The sequence below is a fragment of the Typopeltis vanoorti genome, chromosome 3, assembly GCF_054136105.1.
Source record: "Typopeltis vanoorti isolate ZY-2024b chromosome 3, IOZ_Tvanoo_1.0, whole genome shotgun sequence".
NCBI classification, from domain to species: Eukaryota; Metazoa; Arthropoda; class Arachnida; order Uropygi; family Thelyphonidae; genus Typopeltis; species Typopeltis vanoorti.
Window position 1 is genome coordinate 155,086,003 of NC_143551.1, and position 23,580 is coordinate 155,109,582.

At 35.3% G+C, this 23,580-nt stretch overlaps 1 protein-coding gene across 1 annotated transcript in view; it reads right to left on the reverse strand.

The window, feature by feature from the left end:
• LOC150108679 (ATP-binding cassette sub-family F member 1) overlaps nucleotides 1–23,580 on the reverse strand; it is a 228,912-nt gene that overhangs the window by 96,993 nt on the left and 108,339 nt on the right. Inside the window, exons 8-10 of the mRNA XM_090416145.1 lie at nucleotides 15,158–15,241; nucleotides 12,117–12,241; nucleotides 4,702–4,814 (exon numbers count right to left, since the gene is read on the reverse strand). Of these exons, the coding sequence (XP_090272271.1) occupies nucleotides 4,702–4,814; nucleotides 12,117–12,241; nucleotides 15,158–15,241 (322 nt within the window). The remainder of the gene's footprint in view (nucleotides 1–4,701; nucleotides 4,815–12,116; nucleotides 12,242–15,157; nucleotides 15,242–23,580) is intronic.

A 23,580-nucleotide genomic window follows, 5' to 3' on the forward strand; every position in this document is an offset into this window, starting at 1 on the left:
AAATGTTTAATAAATGCTTGTATCTACATTATTTACTGCAATTTTTTTATCAAAAGAAGTTATCAAGAGTCGTTTGAGCAGTTTTAGTTTTTTTTCTTATCGGCATAAATTCTACAATAACAAGCAAAATGACTCTCCATACTTTGGCAAACAAGCAATAAAACATAAAGAAAAACACTGCAAATATAATACATGATGGTACAAATTAAGTGGATATTGAATCCAACATTATTTCAAAGCCGAATAGAGAAACTACTAGAATTTTGTGCCAAATATATAGAAACTAAAAGTTTCGGAGGATGCAAGCATAAATAACCTTATGTGCAACTCATAGTAAAGGTGGAGTAAGCTCCAGTACCATCACTTCCCTTAGTATTTTCCATAAATGTAAAGCACATCTCTTAGAGAACATGTATGATAAATAAGTCTTTGTCTCTCTATTGTAATATGATGGTTTATTTATTTCAGTTACAATCTAAAAATTATTGAACAAAGAATAAAAAAAAAAAACTAACCATATTATACTGACATCAGACGTTGCAGTATCTCTCAGATACAGTTTACTGTCAAATATCACAAACCTTTACATAACGTGTTAAACCAAACTGACAACAAAAAACAGTGCGGAATATCACTCGTAACATGTGAATGCACAGCTACTCATGACTTCCAAGCTATACACTGAATTGTGTAAGAATATTTATAATAAACATTTTGCTTGTATCTGACAGATCAGCTGCGAGCTCCTCAGGGTTAAAGGCGCATTAATCAAAACTCTTGCCGCATATATCAAGGGATTGCCGCAATTAATTTCACCGCGATAATCAAATCTGCGCTAAGCAAGGGATACCTGTATAAAGTTCCAGCTAATAAAGAATATGGTTTGATCAGATAAGCCTGCCATCCCATTCTTGTTTGTTTGCCATCAACTGAACCTAGTAAAGGTTCAGTTGACACTAAACAAAAGTGAGGATTACAATGGATCAGAATCTTCCAGTCAGTTCTTGCTTCCTTATAGGCTTTATATGGATGTTTCCTACTAGTTATCCACCTCTGATCGATAAGCAACCCAGAAAACAGCATAAGAGGAAAAAATTAATACTTCAAAATGGCAGATGTAAATCAGGTGTTAATATCTGATTTGATTTGTTCTAGACCATAGTAGGACATTAGCTATTTCATGCCAACTCTCCTCCATGTGAGGCACCTATTCCAGCGATGGTACTGGTCCTTTTCATTATTCCTCTTTTTCTTTACTTTTCTTCCCATATTCTTTGCTCTACTTCTCCTGAGTATTTTTTACTATCCTTTTTACCAGACCACTATTGCTGGGATCCAACACCCTGCTACTGTGTTTGCTGTGTGGTGCATCCCATGGACATCTGAAAAGGGAGATCCTGGTAGTCTTGCACTACTTTGGCAAGACTTGGAGGCAGTCTTGGATGGCCTGGCCAAGATCGATCAGCTAGTGGGCTTTTCTGCAAGTTTTTTAGTCAAAGATGTTGCAGTAAGTCTCTCATCCCATGATCTGGGATAAGTCCAAGGCTTGCTGTGGTGCCAGTATAGTGTCCAGGGAAGCCCTGCCATTCCACTCCTGAGTGCAGTCATTGCTTGCTGGTCACTGGGCTTTCATGTGTGGCTCCATGGTAGGTCAGGAGCTCTGGCACCAAATCAAAAACTCCTTGAGCACGAACTCTTCATCCTCAAATGTTTCAGAGGCAATAACAAAGTCACAAACAAATACTGATACTGCAGATACAGCATTTGGTAACAGAAGTAAGAAACAAAAGATATATGATACTAGTATAAATGTACCGGTGTTTTTGATCATTCATGCAACAGGTGAAAACGTCACCCTTCTTTATTCAAAAGGGTTTAGAAGGATTGACAAGACTTCCCAAAACTGTTAAGAAATTACATTCTGGTGATATCCTCATGGAAACATTGTGTCAGCAACATTCTAAGAAATACTGGGAGCATTTCATGACAATGTTGAATTCTTCCTTCCAAAATTTTCTTAGGGTTATGTTGGTAGCCTCACACATTTCAAAGCACCTGGTAAAAAGTGCCCTTGTGTAAAGTTTTTTAAAATTTGCAATTATCAGCTGATCCATAGGTTGAATCAGAGATGTAGTCTTGGAAGGAAGAAAAATCACCTTGATAAAATCTAATTCCTCTGGTAGCTCTTCTTGTATGCCCGTTGGATGGCCAGGTGCATTATCCAAGGTAAAAATGGCTTTTAGAGGCAGATTGTTTTGCTCAAGATAGGCTTTGACAGTTGGTCCAAACACTTCGCGAATCCAGTCTCTAAATTCTATTCTTGTGACCCAGGCTTTGCTGTTAGACTTCCACAAAACCGAGATTGGATTTAAAGACACTGAACTTTTTGAATGCTCGGGGATTCTCTGAGTGGTAGATTAACATTGGTTTTACCTTGCAGTCTCCACTTGCATTTGCTGCTAAAAGCAATGTTAACCTATCATTCATTGGTTTATGCCCAGGAAGTGTTTTTCCTTCTTTTGTGATAAATGTCCTGTTGGGCATTTTCTTCCAAAATAACCCAGTCTCATCACAATTGAAGACTTGTTGAGGTAGATATTCTTCTTCTTCTTCTTCTATAATTCTTGTAAAGCTATTGACAAATTTATCTGCTGCTGCTTTGTCAGCACTAGCTGCCTCTCCATGTCTGACCACACTATGAATTCCTGTTTTTTTTTAAATTTGTCAAACCAACCTCTGCTACCTTTGAAATCATCATCATCTACCTCAGAACTTGATCCCAAAGTCTTCTTTTTCAAATCTTAATAAATCTGTTTAGCTTTCTGACAGATTGCATTTTGAGATGTAGTATCACCCACCATTTCTCTTTCTTTGATCCAAATTAGAAAAAGGAGTCCTCTGACATTCAACCTTGAAGTTCCCTTAGCAACCTTATCTACCATAGGTTCTTCTTTCTTAGCCAAAATGGTTGATATTGTAGAATGACTGGTTTCATATATTCGAGCTTGCTGCATAACTTTCACACCTTCATGATGTTTTGCTATTATTTCTTTCTTCTGTTCAATAGAGAAAATTTTTCTGTTTTTTTTTCCCCTCACTAGCTTTCTTTTTGAGACCTATTTTGTCACGCAGTAAAAAAATTCACTCTATAAAAAAAAAAAAAGATACGCAAAATACGGTATTATTACAAATTGTACAACACTAAGACAAGGGATACAAAGAACATATCGTCACATGAAAATAAAAGTAAAAGTTCAAAAAAAAAACTTTTTGAAATAAAAGTTAACAGTTAAATTCGAAACCTGCAATTTTTGACTTAGTGCATTTTGCTTGTAAGGTGATAATATTAGATACAGCACTTACCATAACATACACTGATTAGCAGCTTATAGATACAATGATTATTATACAGATGAGATTTGATTTTGCCTTTTGATGGTGAACAAACACTGACATGCACCCGCCGATTTATTGTCTATATGAACCAACACATAAAAAATAAATGCTTAAATAGTCATTTTCATCATAAAACACATTTATAACCATAAATTTTAAAATAAAGCACAGTACACTACAAGAAAAGAAACAATAAACGGAAAACATAAACAGCTGGCTATGATGGGTCAAACATATCTGAGCTTCACAGCTAAGCCGCATAGCTGTTCTCTATTCGACAATGTCTTCCCGTGCATGGCTAAGTGCGATCGGAAAATTCTGGTTTTTTAGATCGGATAGATGTTCACATAATCGAGAGTTGTTAACCAAAGCCTGTGTCATTAACCAAGAGATTTTTTCTTACAGCCACTCGTCGTTAACCAAGTACATCATTATCTGAGGCCGTTGTTAACCAAGGCACCACTGTATATACATATATAGAAAAAATTTCAAAGACAGTGGAGGAAAAACAAGTCATAGGAATTAAAATAGGAAATAAAGAATTAACCAGCCTTCTGTATGCTGACAATCAAGTTATTTTTTGCTGAAAATGAAGACCAATTAGAGAAAAATCTACATGTTTTGAACAAAACAATAGAACAGTATGGCATGAAAATCTCAATAAATAAAACTAAATCAACAGCATTTCAAGGTAAAGAAGTTAAAAGATGCAAACTAGTCATCCACAACAAAGTAATAGAACGTCGACAAATTTAAATATCTAGGAAATTACATAAGCTCCAATGGAGAAATCGACATTGCATATAAAAAGCAAAAATTCCTAGAAGTCATTGGAATCTTTGAACAGACACTTCAGTAAACAGATGTCTAGAACAACCCAAATAAAACTATATAAAATAATAGCAAAACAAATTCTGAAATATGGCAGTGAAACATGGACTTGGGGAGAACGAGATAAAAGACAAGTGGAAGCTGCAGAAATGAAGTTTCTAAGACCACTTGCAGGCCATAAAAGAATAGACAAGATAAGAAATGAAGAAATAAGAAAACAATTATCCATAATTAGCATAAGAGACGATATCGCACACTAAAGAAAGAACTGGAAAAACCCATGTAGAAAGAATGAATGAGGACAGATGGCCAAATATTGCCTGGAAAGATAAACCAAAGAGACATCAATCAAGAGGAAAACCCAGAGAAGATAGAGAAGACTTTTTAAACCCTTGAAAGCATTACAGGCAAACAATCGCCTAATACGCAAAGCCAAGAAGAAGATATATATATATATATAACAATTTTACTCACTGCTGCTTTTGTGGATTTACCAGATGCTTTCATATCTTTTAACCTCTTTTCTTGTTTTTCGTACTCCTTGATCATTTCTTTTCTTTTTTGTACATACATTTTTTTGAACTGGCCTGTAATGATATTGAATTTCAAAATGTCTACAAAAATAGTATAATTAATTGTTTCCATAATTGTGAATATATAAATTTAAAATTTTAATCAAATACATTAATTTAAAAATGTCTGACATACTCTAATTTGCATTAACATAAACTTATTTTATAATCTTGGCAGTGATATTATAACATCCCAATACAGTCAACTCTCACTATTTTTTTATAGCAAACAGTTTGCTACAGTGAATTTCTTTGAAATCAGCATTGTGCCTATGAAGCTTAGGTCGGGACTTTCTGATAGTTTGTTATAATCAGTCAATTGCCTTCATGATGGCTGGCACACAACTGCCCAATAAATATTCATAAATAATAAGCATACCACAAGTACTTCACCCTCAGCTTATTATACAGAAGTATGTAATAAATGCAAAACAATTATCAAAAAATTGAAATTTGACTGTGAAAGGGTTAAATACAGAAAACTCACAGAAAATGTGTTACACCATTTTACTACTTGTATATTTAAAATATATGGCTTCTGCATTGATTTAACCTCAGTAATAACTTCCTGGATCAAGCTTTCACAGAGGAGACCTGAATGGAAGCTAGATCAATCAGACAATCAGAAACTATTTTCTATAATCTGCATCACAGTGAATGGTTTCTGACTCTTCAGACTTCCCCACCAATGGGAAAGTTCTCCGAGACTTATGTTCTATCACACAACTCTTTCTCTTTATATCCTAATAACAATCCCTCACTGACCAAAAACCCTATTCATAGATTTATTGAAAATAGCATACTCAATCCATACTTTGACAAATCTCAAAGTGTCAAACATTCCAAGCTTCAAGAACTTTTATATCCAGTGCCTTTAGGCTATTCTTCAGTAGGAAAACCTAGTTGCCTTCAATGCTATCAAACACAATCTTGCCTCTTTTTTTTTCATGAAAAAAGATCTCAATTCACCTTTCCTTACTCTTGATAATACACAAATCACACAACAGGATCAGATCGCTTCTCAGACTGACATTATCTCTAGTCTTTCTTGGCACAAACACATCACATTCTTTAGCCTCTAAAAAGCTTAACTTAAAAGACACAAGAAATTATATTTTTATTTTAATCAATACCCAAGTGTAAGCAAATGAAGTTTAAGCATGAAGTATTATCTTCACAACTAGGATACTTGTATACAGGCTGTTGACTTCACATCAATTGCTGTGGTATTTTATCATGCAAAGCACACTTCCTTTTAGACATGTATTTTGCTATGCATTGTGGGAAGGGTCACTACCCAGACTTGTTTTGGACTGGATCTAGCTCCCATTGAAGAGACCTTAGTAGGAGCTAAGGAAGGAAGTTACTGAGATTAAATCAATGCAGAAGCCATATATTTTAAATATAGAAGTACAAGTAGTAAAATGGTGTATTTTAACTATGCAAGTAGAAGTAGTAAAATGGTGTAACACCGAATTTTTAAAACACTCTGGATCTGAGAAAGTTTAAACCTTAGTGTTTAAATGTTAAAGGTCAGAATGCAAAGTAAAAGTGAGAAAGTTCAGTAGTTTTGGTGGGTAATAATTATTTAAAAGGTGACAAGTAATAAATGCAAAAGAATACGAAAGAGTTACTGGAAGGATAAAAAAAATTTATACATAAGGCAAAAACTGTAAATCTATTGTCAAGGTATGACAATACATTGACGATAGATTCACAATAGATAATGAATTGAGTGGCAAATGAGTCAATGCAGATTGAGTAGTAGGAAAGATAGGATGCAAATTTTAGATAGATGAAAGGTGATGAATGGATTTAGAATAAAGTAAATTTTGTTTGGTGGGAAAAGGTATTGCAAAATCATGGAAACTAGTGACATTTGGGTGAGGAAAAGGAATGAAGTGTATTTTTTTTTAAAGTGAGACAGTCATTAAAAGATACAAGGGTAGATATGAACACAAGGGTATACTGCTTTTCATGTATACTAATGCCAGATGCATCAGGAACAAGGAAGCGTTTATGGCTCTGATTAGTCTGACATGGCCAAAAGTTGTACAAATTAGTGAGACTTGGTTGATGGAGGATACAGTTAGAGGAACAGAATATACATTGTATTTTTAGGAGAATAAACAGAGCAAGATAATGAAGGATAATACTAATGACAGAAGTAGAAGTTTAGCAGGAAGTAGGATCAAGGGAAGCAAGCATATTTGAGACTATCTGATAAAAGCCAATGGAACAAAATAGGCAACTGGTGGCACAGACACAGGCATAAAAAAGAAATACAGATGACATAGATTCCAAAGTGCACAGTCAAGTGTTTATGAAGATTTCAACTATGGGAATGTATACGAAAGAAGAAAACTGGAAAGAGAGAAGGACACATGAGGAGAAAGAAATGGAAGTTAAGCATTTAAGAGATAATATCATAAACAGCATGTAACAGAAGAGAATCCTAGATATGAGTGTGCTTGATCTAGTGGCAATATCAGAGGATATCTCTACAATCAAGGTGGAGATATCCTCTGAAAAACACATAATGAATATTATGGAAAAAAATGACTTTTTTTATATTAAACTAAAGTTGTACTCTAACATAGTACTTGTTTCCATAATTTTCATGATGTATTCTAAACACCGTGTAAGCATGAAAGAAAGGACCCTCTGAAAAACACTTTACCTCCAACTGAGGAGAGCGATCGTGAAGTCTTGACCTGCAAGGTAGAATTTTCAGTTAAGATAGGGAAATACAGACTATGATTTGACAAACACTCAGGCAGAAGCTTAATGTAGTGCAATGACTTAAAAAACTGTAAGGAAAGGATGTTAGCAGTGAATGGGAAATGGTCAACGGATGTTTGATAAAAGCATTATCAGATTGCATATCCTGAGTTAGCAGGATAAAGGATTTATCCTCCAGACTGTAAGTGAGGAATTAAATGGATGAGCAGCAGCATCCAGTGAAAAAAAAAAAAAGGATATATATAAAGAAAAATTATCACCAAGTTATAACATACTCATTATTAAAAAAAAAAACTAAAAAATTAACATGGTCAAAAGCTGATGACCACAATTCTATTATAATGGCAATTCACTATAAAAAACTATTCCAGTGACCCTTAAGAGTTTGCTATAGTGAGTCAATCAAAGCAAATAAAAGGAAGAATATACACAGAAAAATAACTTTAATGAATTTGAATAATGAATACATATGATATGAAGATGATAGAAGAAAAAGAAACAGCTGAATAATTGACAGACCACTCTGCAAGAAGGCATTGTACAGGTGGAGATAATGCAGTGACTGATATAACAACAAAAGTAGATGAACTGGAGGTATTTAGCACATTAAGAAAGTTCAATGTAAATATAGCAATATGACTGGAAGGGATAGCCATCAATATGTTAAATGAAAGTGGAAAGAAGTGGAAATATACCTCACCAAACAGTTTAATTTAAGTTTTAAGTTTAGTACTAGCAAGGTCTCAAGGAAAATCTGAAAGCACACCCCAACTCAACATCATCAGAGTTAAAGATTGGTACTATCAACATAAGAAGCCAGAATGGCAAAGAAATGGAGATAGCTGAGCAATTAGATAAGTAACAGATTGACATAATAGGGGTGACTGAAACAAAACAGGCAAAAATTGGTGAGATCTGTCTGAGCAATAAATACAAAATGTTATATTCAGGAAATGACAATCAAGGAAAAGAAAGAGTAGCAATAGTATTCAACACAAAATATGAGGATAATCTTCTTGAATGGCAGGCAGTCTCAAGTAGAGTGATGTTGGCAAATATAAGTCTCATTGCCCAATTCCCCATTCTGATAACTTGTGCCTATGGTCCCAAAGAAGGTTCAACAAAGGCAGATGTGGAGGAATTTTTTGATGCTTTAGAAAAAGCAACTGACACAATGAAAAAGGAAAACTTGGTACTTGTTGGGGATCTAAATAGCAAAGTAGGAAATGATTGTCAGACATACAAAAATATTTTGGGAAAATTTGGAGTAAAGAGCAAATCTAATAATAATAGCGATTACCTGTTGGATTTCTGCTCAGGACATGGACTGGTTATTACTAACAACATGTTCCAAGATAAAAATGTGCACAAATGCACATGGAGAGAAGAGGCAAGGAATAAGAAAAGTCTCATTGAGTATGTTATTATTGATAGTAATGTTTCTCCCTTTCAAATCCTCTGTATGCTCTGGTGCAGGCACCAGAGCATACAGAGGATTTGAAATTGGAAACAATCGCTATTTACTCAAGAGCAGGATAAAATTGAATTTCATACTGAAAAGAATAACATGTAAGAAAGTTTTAAAGCGAATAAAAGTTGAGCAGTTCCCAAATGTGAACTGTAGACTAAAATACTCAAAGATTATTCAAGAAAAAATGAAAGAGTTTGAGAACAGGAAAAAAACCCTGATTGATTCAGCCAGAGAGGCATATGATGAGGTTCTCTGCAAGGATGGAAAAATCAGAACTCAATGGTGGACACAAAAAGTTAAAGAGGCAGTGAAGGAAAAGAAGAAAGCATATCAAAAGTTCCTGGCAAATAAGTCAGCTTTTACTCTTACAGAATACAGAGACAAATGTAAGAAAGCTAAACACTGAGTAAAACTAGCTAAACAAAAGTCATGGAAGGATTTTGGCAAGAACATAGAAAATAAATATCAAGAAGGTGGTAAGATATTCTGGAGGTTGTTGAAGAAGCTTAGAAATGGAGGAAAGAGTGCTGTAAATGGAGTTAGAGATGATAAAGGTGATATGAAAACGGGAGGAAAAGATATCCTTGAAGTATGGAGTAATTATTTCAAAAAATTGCTAAATGAAACAAGCAGTGATAGCACAGTGGTAAAAAACATTCAACAGGCATACAGTCAGGAATACATATCCATACTTGAAGTAAAAAAAGCCATCAAAGGCTTGAAATGTGGAAAGGCAGCAGGGATAGATGATCTTCGACAATATGCTGAAGTATGTTAGTATAAAAGTCTTACAATGGCTGCACTGCATAGTTCAAAAGGCTTGGACAGAGGGACGAATTCCCGATGATTGGAGTAGAGCCCTCATAATACCCATATATTAAAAAGGGATATAAAACTGAATGTGAGAATTACAGAGGTATTTCCCTACTGAGTGTTCCTGGCAAGATTTATGCAAGTATACTTGAGAAATGGCTGAGAAGAATTGTGGAAGAAAAGCTCGGTGAAGAACAAGCTGCATTCAGCCCAAATAGAGGCTGTCAGGATCAGATCTTCACTTTACGACAAACAGTTGAGAAAGCATGGGAATGTAACAAAGATCTGTATTTATGTTTTGTCGATCTGGAAAAGGCATATGACAAGGTGCCAAAAGAGAAGCTATATAATACACTACAGTTATATGGTGTCAATGGGGCATTATATCAAGCAATATTTAGTCTTTATTTGAGTTGTAAGTCAGCAGTTAGAATTGAAGAAAGTACAGGAAGATGGTTTAATGTTAAATCTGGTGTGAGACAAGGATGTACATTAACCCCACTGTTATTCATTATCTATATGGATCACATTATGAAGGAAAGTGGTATTAAACATGATATCAAAATTGGAGATGCTACAAGCATCTCTAATCCGCTATAAGTCTGCAAGATTTTCTCTGACTAAATTGAATAACTGCTGTAATAGATATGGTATGAAGGTCAGCAATAAAAAGACAAAGACAATGAAAATAGGAAGAAACACTGAAAATGTCAACTGTGTTGTGAATGAAGAACCTGTGGAACAAGTAAAACATATCAGCTACTTAGGCACGATTTTTAGTGAAGATGGTGAATTAAATATGGTTTAATTGACCATCTTCGTTGATTCTGTTGGCTTTGTTGATTCTGTTGTCTATTTCCAAATAGACAACAGAATCAACAAAGCTGGTATGGCGGGAAGTCAATTGAATAAATTCATATGGAATAAGAGAGAAATTAGTCGGAATGCTAAATTAGCTGTATAATAAGACGGTGTTCAAACCAGTTTTAACATACGGATCTGAAAGCTGGGTCAGAAGTAAAACTTGACCAAAGACTAGAGACCACAGATATGAGAGTCTTGAGAAAGATTAGAGGCATGACCAGATGGCATCAATGGCAATATCATATTAAAAATGAGGATATTAGGAAAGAACTTGACATCGTCAGCATCCAGGAATGTGTTAGCAGAGCTAATCTCAGGTTGTATGGTCACTTAAACAGAATGGGCAAGGAAAGATTAGCAAAACAAGTGTTCTCTGCCAGGTTGGCAGGAAAACGACCCAGAGGAAGACCAAGATATAGGTGGATTGATACGGTACAATGTGCCTTAGACAATAGAAATATAAGATCTGATAATGATAATATTGGAGTCTTGACAAGTAACAGACATGTTTGGAGGAAAATTGTAGATAAGAAGTTAGTAATGATGTAAATTTTTCATGTAGTACTATCATATCCCGTACACCCCTTGAGGGTACATGTCAGGAATTTGATGATGATGATGACGATGATGATGGGGTCTCAAGGAAATGGAAAAATGGCAAAATAGTTCTGTCATGTTAAGAAAGCTTGAAGACAGAGGTATCAAATTACAGTTGAATTATTATCTCAGGGTCATGTTTCAGGTATACTGGAAAAGTTAGTTAATGAAAGAATTCAGAAATGGGTAGACAGGAAAATCTTAGAAATCTAATCACCTATCTAATAATGTGATAATGAGTTAAATAGGAAAAATGGTTATATCATGATACCACTAGATATTACAAAGGCAGAAAATATACTTCATGGAACCCTATTAAGTACTTGATGCTCATGGGAATGGACAATGGAGCTGGTGACATGATTTTCAACACCTCGTGGTGTGAGACCATCACCACCCTGCTTAGTGAAGTCATGGCTGGAAAAAGTTTGTGTGTGCGTGTGAGAGAGAGAGAGTAAGTAGGGTTTCCAGGTTATCAAATACTTACACACCCATGGTACTAACATACTGTGGGTTTAAAACCTTTGGGTAGATTCACATAAAAATACCTTCTGAAAAGCATAACTCATGAAATAAATAGCAAATGATTTAACAGATATTCTAGTTGATGAGCTTTGTATTAACAGCAGTAGTGATGGCTGGCACTCTGGAATCTTTGTTATCCAATACTAAATTGTGCAAAATAGTATGAGATCAAAATCAGTCTTCTAAGTCAGGAAAGTAAGTAAAACAACATTTAAAGAAAATCAGTTTTAAAAAGAACAGAGGTCCATAATAATGCATAAAAAATTTATTTTTCTTAATTTTTATTAAAAAATATTTACACTTACTGTAATTTCCTCTATAATAAAACAATTTTTGGTTATCTAAGTGAATAACATCTGTACAAACATTATCAAGGAAACTCTGATCATGAGAAACCACAAGTAATGTCTTTTTCCAACCTTGCAAGTAGCTGGAAAGAAATGGGAGAGAAAAATTAAGACAAATTTACAGTTATGGCATTTTTTTTATTTTTTTCATTAAATAATGCCTGGCATTTTAAGCAGATAACAAAATGTACAATTGTGCATGCCAATGATAACAGCCCAATTGTTAAAAAAAAATATAAATAGACATTAATCTTCCATACTAAAGCCACTTTTCATGTTTAAATAGTCTGATATGCTTTAGTGATTTTTAATTATATAGTAACTATGTTTATTATAAGTAAATAACAGCATATGTGTATAAGCAGAAAAAGTATCAGTAGAATAAACAACTAATTTGCTAGAATCATTAAATTATTTTTTCTGAATTTTAAAAATAAAATTTGACAACACAATTCCATTTTCAATGTCAAAATGACTTAATGGTGATGATATACCAATCACAAATAAATAAATAGCATACTTCTATAAGCAATTAAATTTTTCAATAATGAGTGATATCCTCTACGACATACCAAATTCACTTTAGAGGGCTCAGTACCCTCCTGCCACAGGCTGGCTGCTGGTTAGGACACTGGACCAAACCAGGTATTAACAAACTTGGAGGCTTCCTGATCAGCTAGCGAAAAATCCTGCAACTGCATATTTTGCCACTTCATGACTGGGGGGGTGACCAAATACTGTGGCTGCAGGGGAACTGTGGAGGCCAAGTATGGACAGGAGACTGACTCCCCTCTGTGTGAGCAATATGTTTGCGAGTCTGTCACCTCCCACTGCACGCCTCACTTCCTTTTTATCTCTTCATCACCAAACACAATGAATCACAACCAAAAGAAATGCATTTCTATTGCAGATCTTAAAAATTCTTCCACAGAAAATAGTTTAAAAAAAAAACATAAAAAACATTAAAAATCCAACCTAACAAATCATAAAAGACAAAAGAAATCAAACTAAACAACTCACCAACACTAATTTTACCAAAAAAAAAAAGTTTCCACATCCACTTCACCAACATCAGTGGCCAAACACCAATATAAACCATCATGTGCACATTGCTTATATTCCTTTCAGAACCACAACGGCAACCTCAAAAGCCACTATACACCTAAATTGCCCAAACTACACATTACACACCTCTTTCTGTCACTCTTGTGACAGAAAGAGGTGCAGAAAGAAAGTGCTCCATTAGTCACAACTGACATACCATGCCAGAGACTGCACATGCTTGAATCCCCACTGTTTCATCTGCTTTGGCTCAAATTTTCTTTACCAAACCAAACCAACCTGCCATTTTCATATATTCCCTCTATCGTGCTCCAAACTCGTCAATTACTCTGACCTCTTTAACTTTCTCTCTAAAACTCAACTTTCTGTAGTCTAAATACCCCAATAGTGAGGTCATCCTTCTTGGGGGACTTCAATGTCACAACTCATATTGACTCCCATTCTCCAGTTTTAGTGATCAAGCAAGCAGGGATGCTAAGGTATTCACCATCAGCAATGACCTATCTCAGATCATCAATCTTCCTACCAGAATACCAGACAACCACCTCAATTTGTCAGCAAACTTGATCTCTTCCTAACAAGCTTCCCTTCCGGGTATACTGTGGTTGTCAGTTCTCCTCTTGGAAACATATACCACAACCTCATATAAGTCTGTTTTGCCATAGAACAACCTTCACTCAACAGTTCACAGTCTCATGTCCTTTGGCACTACAAGGGTGCCAACTGGGAGGACCTCTGTGACTTGTATTCCTCTTTCCATGGTCCAACTCCTCATAGGAATGAAGACTTTTATCCCTTATTCCACCCCAAATTCTCAGCCACCATCCAAGCCTTGGTTCTCAAAAAAGTGTGCCCATGTTGTAAAAGAAAAAACTTGCTTACCACAATTGGCTAAAGGCCAAAACTCATCAATCTTGCAACAGTTGCAAAAGAATTATCTCCAGGTCTAAGTCAGACTTTGAAAGAGCCAAATGCTGAAAACTTGCCTCCTGTCCAAATGGTAGTTGCTCCTTCTGGTCCCTTTCCAAGGCCATTGAGTGCAACTTCTGCCCACCCAGATTTCTGCAACTCTCACATCCAGAAGGTACTGTAGTTACCTCACCAAAAGACAAGGCCAACCTATTGGCATCACTCTTCTCTTCCAATTCCTGCATTGATGACCGAGGCAAAGATCTCTCCACGCAACAAAAAAAGGCTCTCTTCATGTCTTCCAACAAAAAGAAATCTGAAGAATCCTCAATAACCTGAACACAAACAAGGCATCTGGTTCTGATGGTATTTCCCTTATTATGTTAAAAAATTGTGCCCTAGAACTAACACCTATCCTGTACTGCCTCTTCAATCTATTCTATTCAACTGACATCTAACCTACAACATAGAAACAGGTCCACATCCAGCCCATCTCAAAGAAAGGTGATAAAAGACAACCAAAAAACTACCATCCAACTACTCTGATTTCTGTTCTTTCAAAAATTATGGAGAAGGTCATCAACGATCAATTCCTGAACCACTTAGAGATATATCAACTAATCAGTGACTAGCAGTATGGATTCCGATTTCTTTATATTCTGTCCCAACAAAGTCATTCTGAAGAGGTATTAATATAGAAATGAGTGTACAGTGGTCTCCACATTCCACAAATTGCATTCCACATTCCACAAATTGCATTCCACATTCCACAAATTGCCAATGATGCAACTGAAGCACAGCTTCTGTCAAACATGTATAAAGGGAAGGGAGTATACTTTCATGCAAACATTATTTTTACTTAATGAAATAAGAATTTGATTATTTGGGAAGTTCAGAAATGGAAATACTTTAGTTACTATTTTCAGGTCTCCACCTGATGGAGGAGACCTGAAAATGGTGGAGACCTGAAAATAGTAACTAACCTTCAAAAAAATACTGAAAGAATAAAATCAATAAAAGAAACTTACTTGTCCAGCCAAATAACTGCATTTAGATCAAGGTGATTTGTAGGTTCATCAAGCAGTAGTAGTGTTGGTTCCATAAAGAGAGCCCTAATTAATATAATTAATAAAAAAATTCTGAATAAGAATTTTTTTTTTATAAATCACATTCTCTAAGACAAAAAAAACCCTTCAAATGAGTGTTACTCTAACAATGCAGAACATCTAAACTTACTCTCTTTTGCATGCGTACACACACACTCAAAATTATAATGTAATCATGGTTATTAACAATGGTAAAATTTATAGCAGTATCTATGTTTTATAAATTAACTATAACAGCCTCCTGCAATAAGTCCTGGAACTCCACAAAAATTTATGTAATAATAATGCTTCGTATGCAACTAGATCAGCGTTTCTCAACCTTTCTAAGCCCAATGACCAGTAAAATGCCTAAAACAATTCTACAGACCACTAAATTATGTAATTTTTTTTTTTTTAATGTATGTGGGGATTACCAACATTTTGGAAAAACTGTGCCTTTTATAACAAAATAAATCTAAAAGCATGTTTTGAATACATATGAAAACATAATTAAGTTGGAAGTAAACAATTAAAAGTGTATCATCACTGAACAAAGCTTTAATTTTTATTAAACAAATAAAGGTATTAGTTTCCGATTTGCTGTGGGCAAATGAATGGGTATAGTTCGCCCACCGTTTGTAGATCTCTCCTTGGCATTTTGCCAAGAATAGTCGATTCATGCTGAAGGGAGAAAGAAATGAAGGATGTAGGAATTGGTCACTAACATGCGAAATCACGTGCTTTCTTGTCTGTCGCTGTACTAGTACTAGCTTGATTTTTGTTGTCGCTTTTTTTTTGCATTATTTTTTTTATTATTAATTTGTATGATGGATCCAGTACAGTCAACAAGTTCTGTTATTAAACGTTTCAGTAGCTCTTGCAGAAGAATATTAAATAATGTGCTGACATTCTGCGAAAAAAGAATCGTTTTATGACTTGAGAAAGAAATCCCTTTCTCAAGTCATAAAACGTGCAAGTGCAATGCGGGCGTATCGGGGTCAACTGTTAAAAGAATTCATAGGGAATCAAAAGGTGAAGGTAAGCCAAAATTTAAATCTCCTAAAAAAAAAAAAAAGCACCAGAGTAAAGAAAACCATCGAAACCGTAGCTTTGAATGATTTTTGATGTAGACGTTATAAGAAGAACTATTCACGAATTTTACGTGGTTGAGAAAAGAGTGCCAACTGTTCCGAAATTGATTCCTGTGCGTAAAGAAAAAATTAATTTTTCTTTGAAAAGAGAAACTTTAAGGAAAATACTTCATGAAATCGGATTTTGTTTTAAAAAGGCCCAGAATAAAAGGAAACTTATCATAGAGTGAAGTGACATTGTTTTATCTAGAACGCAGTATTTGAGAGCAATAAGATGTTTCAGGGAGGAAAAAAAACCGATTGTGTATCTAGATGAAACCTGGATTGATAGTAATTTAAATTATGGAAAATGTTGGCAGTCTAAAGAAGAATGTGGAGTGCTACAAAGCAGAAATGCCTCGCGGCACATAATAATTTTGTGTGCAGGTGGAGAAATGAGTTTTTTACCGAATTCAAACTTACTATACAAAGCCAATTACCATAGGCAAATGAATTCTACGATCTTCGAAAAGTGGGCAGAAGAAAAACTGCCTCCAAACCTTCCTAAAAATGCTGTTGTTATAATTGATAACGCTTCATATCACTCTATTCGATCAAACAAAGTTCCAAATTGGTCTAATAAGAAGCAAGTTCTTATGGATTGGCTCTCTGCAAATAACATTTCTCATTCCCCAGATATGCGAAAAATTGAATCGCTTAATTTGGTTAAAAGAAACTCGCCCACAACTAAACTATTTAAATTCGACACGATGCTCAAAGAGCATGGCTTTCTAGCTTTGAGGCTACCACCATATCATTGCGATATTAATACTATTGAGTATGTTTGGGAAGAAGTGAAAAGTTTCATTCACCATCGCAATGTAACTGGAGATATTGACATGTCGAAACTTTTTAAGCTTTCAGAACAGGCGATTGAAAGTATTACAGTTCAAAACTGGGGAAAATATTGCTTTCATGTCACCTCATTGGAAAATATGTATTGAGACAGAGACGGAATTATCGAAGAATTATGCGAATCTTTGGTGATCAGTTTAAGTGAAAGTGATGGCGATTCGGACATCGATTGAGATGACTATGAAGATTAAAAGGATTTCATAATGATATTTTTTTCCAACTATTTTTTGCATGGGTTTGTTAAAAGAGTCACAACAAGTCATAAATAATTAATCGGTTTAGGACATTAAAGTGTCTCAGTTCTCTCAACTGTAAGTTTAGAATATCTAAGTTCATTTGAAAAAATTTCTGTTTTTCTGTATAATTATTTTTATTTTATAGAAAACTTTCTTAAAAATAAACTTAGTTAAATTTTTGTTTTATGCTATACCTTTTTTTTAATTTTGTTAATACTCTACATACATTTTTCCAACTGTTATACAAGCAAAACAGTTACACTTTAAAAACTACAATGTTCATAAAAGAAAAGCTAAATTTTCCGACCTGTAATAATAAACAAACACATCCCAAAAGACAGATTGATTACCCTATTATCGGAATGGATTCTCCTTTTTCTGACATGCGCAGAAGTGATTAGGGACCTCTAATCGGTGGGCAAACTATATTCAGCGCTGTCCCGCTGAAATCCCCATTCATTTGCCCACAGCAACTTTTATATTATACATGTTATCCCCATTCATCTGCCTACACTCATTAAGCTCACCCCACAACAACTTTTTTAGTGTTGTTGGTACCATGGGCAAATGAATGGGGAATGTCAGCACCATCCTGATGATACCTTCATTCATCTGCCCAAAACGACATTTATCTTTAATCCCCATTCATCTACCCACATAAACTTTTATAGTTTATATGTTATCCCCATTCACTGCCCATACTCATGAAGCTAGTCCCACAACAACTTTTATCTTCACGCACTCTCTGATTCGACCTGCAGCATGTAAACTGTTCCATTCGCTAAGTGTGTTATGAAACAAGGGAAAAATGTTGTTCTTATCTTACTCCATTCATCATAATACTGAATACGAACTTGACATCCACAGATTCCATCCCTTGTCCTGTCCAAACATCCCCTGCATATACCCAAAAATTTCACTCAGAACATCCACATACACACTTCCGGCAGATATGAAGCACCTTATTTCCCTGACAAGTTTTCCATGACCAGCAAAAAAAATTTAAGACATACTGTTATGTGAGGTCCTTCCTAATATCTATAAACAGTCCAACCCATGATGTCAGTCACAAATCCACGTGATCAGACACATTTTCCTGCCAGCAACTGTATGCGTATATACTGTACATACACGTGATTTGTACTAATTGTGTTATGATGGTGGTTTTAATTATATCCGTCCTGTTTTATCCAGGGTCACAGCAGTGGTCATCATAAATCTGGCATATTCATTAATCATGTGGTGGTTTTATTTATATCCGTTCTGTGTGCTGCTTGTATTCGTTAAGTTGTGATGTGTGTTTCTATACAATCCATGATATATCGATGTTGTTATCTGCATGAGATGGATTCAGTGTGCTCGGACGCATATTCCCACAAGCAAATGTATGAGATACGGAACTTCGCTAAACGGGACGTGGCAGCTATCCTCCTCGCCAACAGAGCTGAGACTCGCCGTGACGTCACTTTGTGGAACTTTCGTTTCATCCCCGATTTTGGTAATGGATTAATTCCAAAACCAGTAATGAGAATAATCGAAAACTATACTCCAAATAAATAATATGATATAATTATGTTACTAATTACTTTTAATGAGATAGATCAACTTCTCGGCCCTTGCAGAGTTGCTGGATATCTGGCTCAATATTGGCCAACTTCAGTAGAAGATTGGTACACACGCCAAGACGATTTTTGTATTTGGTTTTTATTTGAAAGAGCGATGAAAATCCTTTCTCACAAAAATAGGTTGTAGAAAACTGCATGACAATTTTCAGTGCTTCTTTCAGATGATTTGGGAAATTCACTTCTCACTGAAGGCAAGATCGAGAATCGAGCCAAACTGAGATCACGGAATTGCATTTTAAGCCCACTGTAACTTGAAAGCTCAATTAACTGTTCTTTTTTTTGACAACGAAAGGTCGTTCTTGTAACTATAAGCCTCAAATAGATCTCGAACCCACAGAAATTTCTTATAAAAGTTATTAGGAAAATATGTTTCAAAATTCTGTTTCAGAGTTTTGAGGTGGTCACAAACCCTTTCCAGAAACTCAAAATCAACAAAAAGATCATTTTCCACTAAAAAGGATTCCAACATTGAAAAAGGTGCAAATTATCAATCTTTTACATAACTAATGCACAACACTAGTTTTTTTTTCTCAAATGAGTTTATTTTGTCAACGGCATCAAGAACAGTTAAAGAATTTCCCAGAAGGGTGAGATTTTGTTTATTTAATTTCGAAAAAATGTCTGAAAGACAGGATAGTGTTGATAACCATGATTCGTCAACAAGGAGTATGCAAAATTAGAATTGCGTTCATTTACAAACAATAAAACTTTGTGTCTTAATTGAAATAATATTGTTAGTAGTTTGCTCTGGAAAGCCAGCAAATCTCATAATGAAGCAAAAGTTTGTATATATTCACTGCCCATTTCATCGCAGAGTACTGAAAATAACCTGTCATTTAACGGTCGAGCTTTAATAAAATTAACTAACTTTACAGCGTTGTATAGCACAGGTTTAAATTCTAGTGGCATTCCTTCAAAGGCTAACACTTCCCTATGTATGAAACAATGTACCCAATTCATATCCGGAACCACTTCCTTGACCATAGAAACAATCCCCAACTATGCCTGCCTGCCTGCCTGTAAGGGAGCGAGCTCCATCCGAACAAAAGCCCATACATTTTTCCCAGCTGGATACCTTTGTGTATTACGTAATTATTGAGAGTGTGAAATATTTCTTCTCCAGTTGTTCGGGATGACAAAGTTCTACAAAACAGAATATCGTCATGAATGTTGTTATCATGTGCATATCTTATGTAGCATATTAACTGCACATCATTTGTAACATCAATAGTCTCGTCTATTTGTAATGCATAATAAGGAGTCTTCTTAACTCTTTCGATTAACTGAGATTCTACGTCAACTGACATATCATCAATTCTGTGAATTACAGTGTCATTGGCTCATCATCATGTACCCTCAAGGGGTGTACAGGATATGATAGTACTGCATGAAAAATTTACATCATTACTAACTTCCCATCTACAATTTTCCTCCAAATCAGCCTGTTACTTGAAAGACTCCAATATTATCAGATCTTATATTTCTATAGTCTAAGGCACTTTGTACCATATCAATTCACCTATATTTTGGTCTTCCTCTGGGTCGTTTTCCTGCCAACCTGGCAGAAAACACCTGTTTTGTTAAATTTTCCTCGACCTGTTTAAGTGACCATACCACCTGAGATTACTCTCCTAACACATTACTAGATGCTGACAATGTCAAGTTCTTTCCTAATATCCTCATTTTTAATATGATATTGCCATTAATGCCATCTGTTCATGCCTGTAATCTTTCTCAGGATTCTCATATCTATGGTCTCTAGTCTTTGGTCAAATGTTTTACTTCTAAACAGCTCTCAGATACATAAGATAAAACTTATTTGACCACTGTCTTGTATATAGCTAATTTAGTGTTCCAACTAATTTCTCTCTTATTCCATATGAATTTATTCAATTGACTTCCTACCATACCAGCTTTGTTTATTCTGTTGTCTATTTCCATATTTAATTTACCATCTGCACTAAAAGTCGTGCCTAAGTAGAGGATATGTTTTACTTGTTTGACAGGTTCTCCATTCCTAACACAGTTCATATTTTCAATGATGCTACCTATTTTCATTGTTTTTGTCTTTTTATTGCTGACCTTCATCACCTTGATTACCTTGATGGACCCGTGTTTCACTCAGGATTTCTCCATGAGTGCAGGTCACAAAGATGCCCCCAACAATCTCGATCTTGAGCCGTATGTAAATCCACCTATACCTTAGTTTTCCTCTGGGTCGTTTTCTTGCCAACTTGGCAGAGAACACTTGTTTTGCTCATCTTTCCTCGCCCATTCTGTTTAAGTGACCAGGCCACCTGCTAACGCATTCCTGGATGCTGACAATGTCAAGTTCTTTCCTAATATAATCGTTTTTAATATGATACTGCCATTGATGCCATCTGTTCAAGCCTCTAATCTTTCTTGGGACTCTCATATCTGTGGTCTCTAGTCTTGGTCAAGTGTTTAACTTCTGACCCAGCTCTCAGATCCATAAGTTAAAACTGGTTTGAACACTGTCTTGTATGCAGCTAATTTAGTGTTCTGACTAATTTCTCTATTATTCCATATGAATTTATTCAATTGACTTCCTACTATATACCTGCTTTATTGATTCTGTTGCCCATTTCCATATTTAATTTACCATTTTCACTAAAAATCGTGCATAAGTAGGTGAAATGTTTTACTTGTTCCACAGGTTCTCAGTTCATAATACAGTTGACATTTTCAACGATTCTACCTATTTTCATTGTCTTTGACTTTTTATTGCTGACCTTCATACCATATCTATTACAACAGCTATTCAATTTAGTCAGGGAATCTTGCAGACTTGTAGCAGATTTATTTAGAAGTATAACATCATCTGCATAAAGCAAAGAGCTAACATTAACATCTCTAATTTAGATATCATGTTTAACACCACTTTCCTTCATAATGTGATCCATATAGATAATGAATAACAGAGGGGATAATGTACATCCTTGTCTCACACCAGATTTAACATTAAACCATCTTCCTGTACTTCCTTCAATTCTAACTGCTGACTTAAAACTCAAATAAAGACTAAGTATTGCTTGATATAATGCCCCATTGACACCATATAACTGTAACACATTCAATAGCTTCTCTCTCTTGGCACCTTGTCATATGCCTTTTCCACATCTACAAAACTTCAATACAGATCTTTGTTATATTTCCCTGATTTCTCAACTATTTATCGTAAAGTGAAGATCTGATCCTGACAGCCTCTATTCGGACTGAATCCAGTTTGTTCTTCACCAAGCTTTTCTTCCACAATTCTTCTCAATCGTTTCTCAAGTATACTTGCATAAATCTTACCAGGAACAATCAGTAGGGAAAGGCCTCTGTTATTCTCACATTCAGTTTTATTTCGCATTTTATATATGGTTACTATGAGAGCTCTACTTCAATCATCGGGAAATCATCCCTCTGTCCAGGCCTTCTGAACTATGCAGTGCAGACACGGTATGACTTTTACACCACCATACTTCAGTATTTCTGGTCGAATATCATCTACTCCTGCTGCCATTCCACACTCCTTCCTCCATTTCAAAGCTTCTTCAACAACCTCCAGAATATTATGCCACCTTCTTGATATTTATTTTCTATGCTCTTGCAAAAGTACACCCATGACGTTTGTTCAGCTAGTTTTACACAGTGTTTAGCTTTCTTACATTTGTCTCCGTATTCTCTAAGAGCACAAGCTGATTTATTTGCCAGGAACATTTGATATGCTTTCTTCTTTTCCTTCACTGCTAACTTCCTGTGTCCACCAAGGAGTTCTGATTTTTTTATTCTTGCACACAACCTCACCACATTCCTCTCTGGCTGAATCAATCAGGATTTTCTTCAAGGATTGCCATTGAATCTCCAATGTGTGGTGCATGTTCTCAAACTCTTTCATTTTTTTCTTCAATAATCTTTGTTTATTTCAGTCTACAGGTCACATCTGAGAGCTGCTCAACTTTTATTCTCTTTAAAACTTTCTTACATGTTATTATTTTCAATATGAAATTCAATTTTATCCTGCTCAAGACTAAACAGTGATCACACTTCCAATTTCAAATCCTCTGTATGCTCTGGCATCCTGCACCAGGGAGAAGACATCACTATCAACAATAACATAGTCAATGAGACTTTTCTTATTCCTTGCCTCTTCTTTCCTTGTGAATTTGTGCACATTTTTATGTTGGCACATGGTGTTGATAATAACCAGTCCATGTCCTGAGCCGAAATCCAACAGGTATTTGCCATTATTATTAGCTTTGCTCTTGTCTCCAAATCATTTCCTACTCTGCTATTTAGATTCCCAACAAGGACCAACTTTTCCTTTTTCATTGTGTCAGTTGCTTTCTCTAAAGCCTCAAAAAATTCCTCCATTTCTATCTTAGTAGAATCTTCTGTGGACCATAGGCACAAATAAGTCTCATTGTCCAGTTCCCCATGTCAAAATAATGTCAATCCTCACCTTTTCCACGAGAAGGTGAGGATTGACATTATTTCAGAAGGTCGGTTCTCTG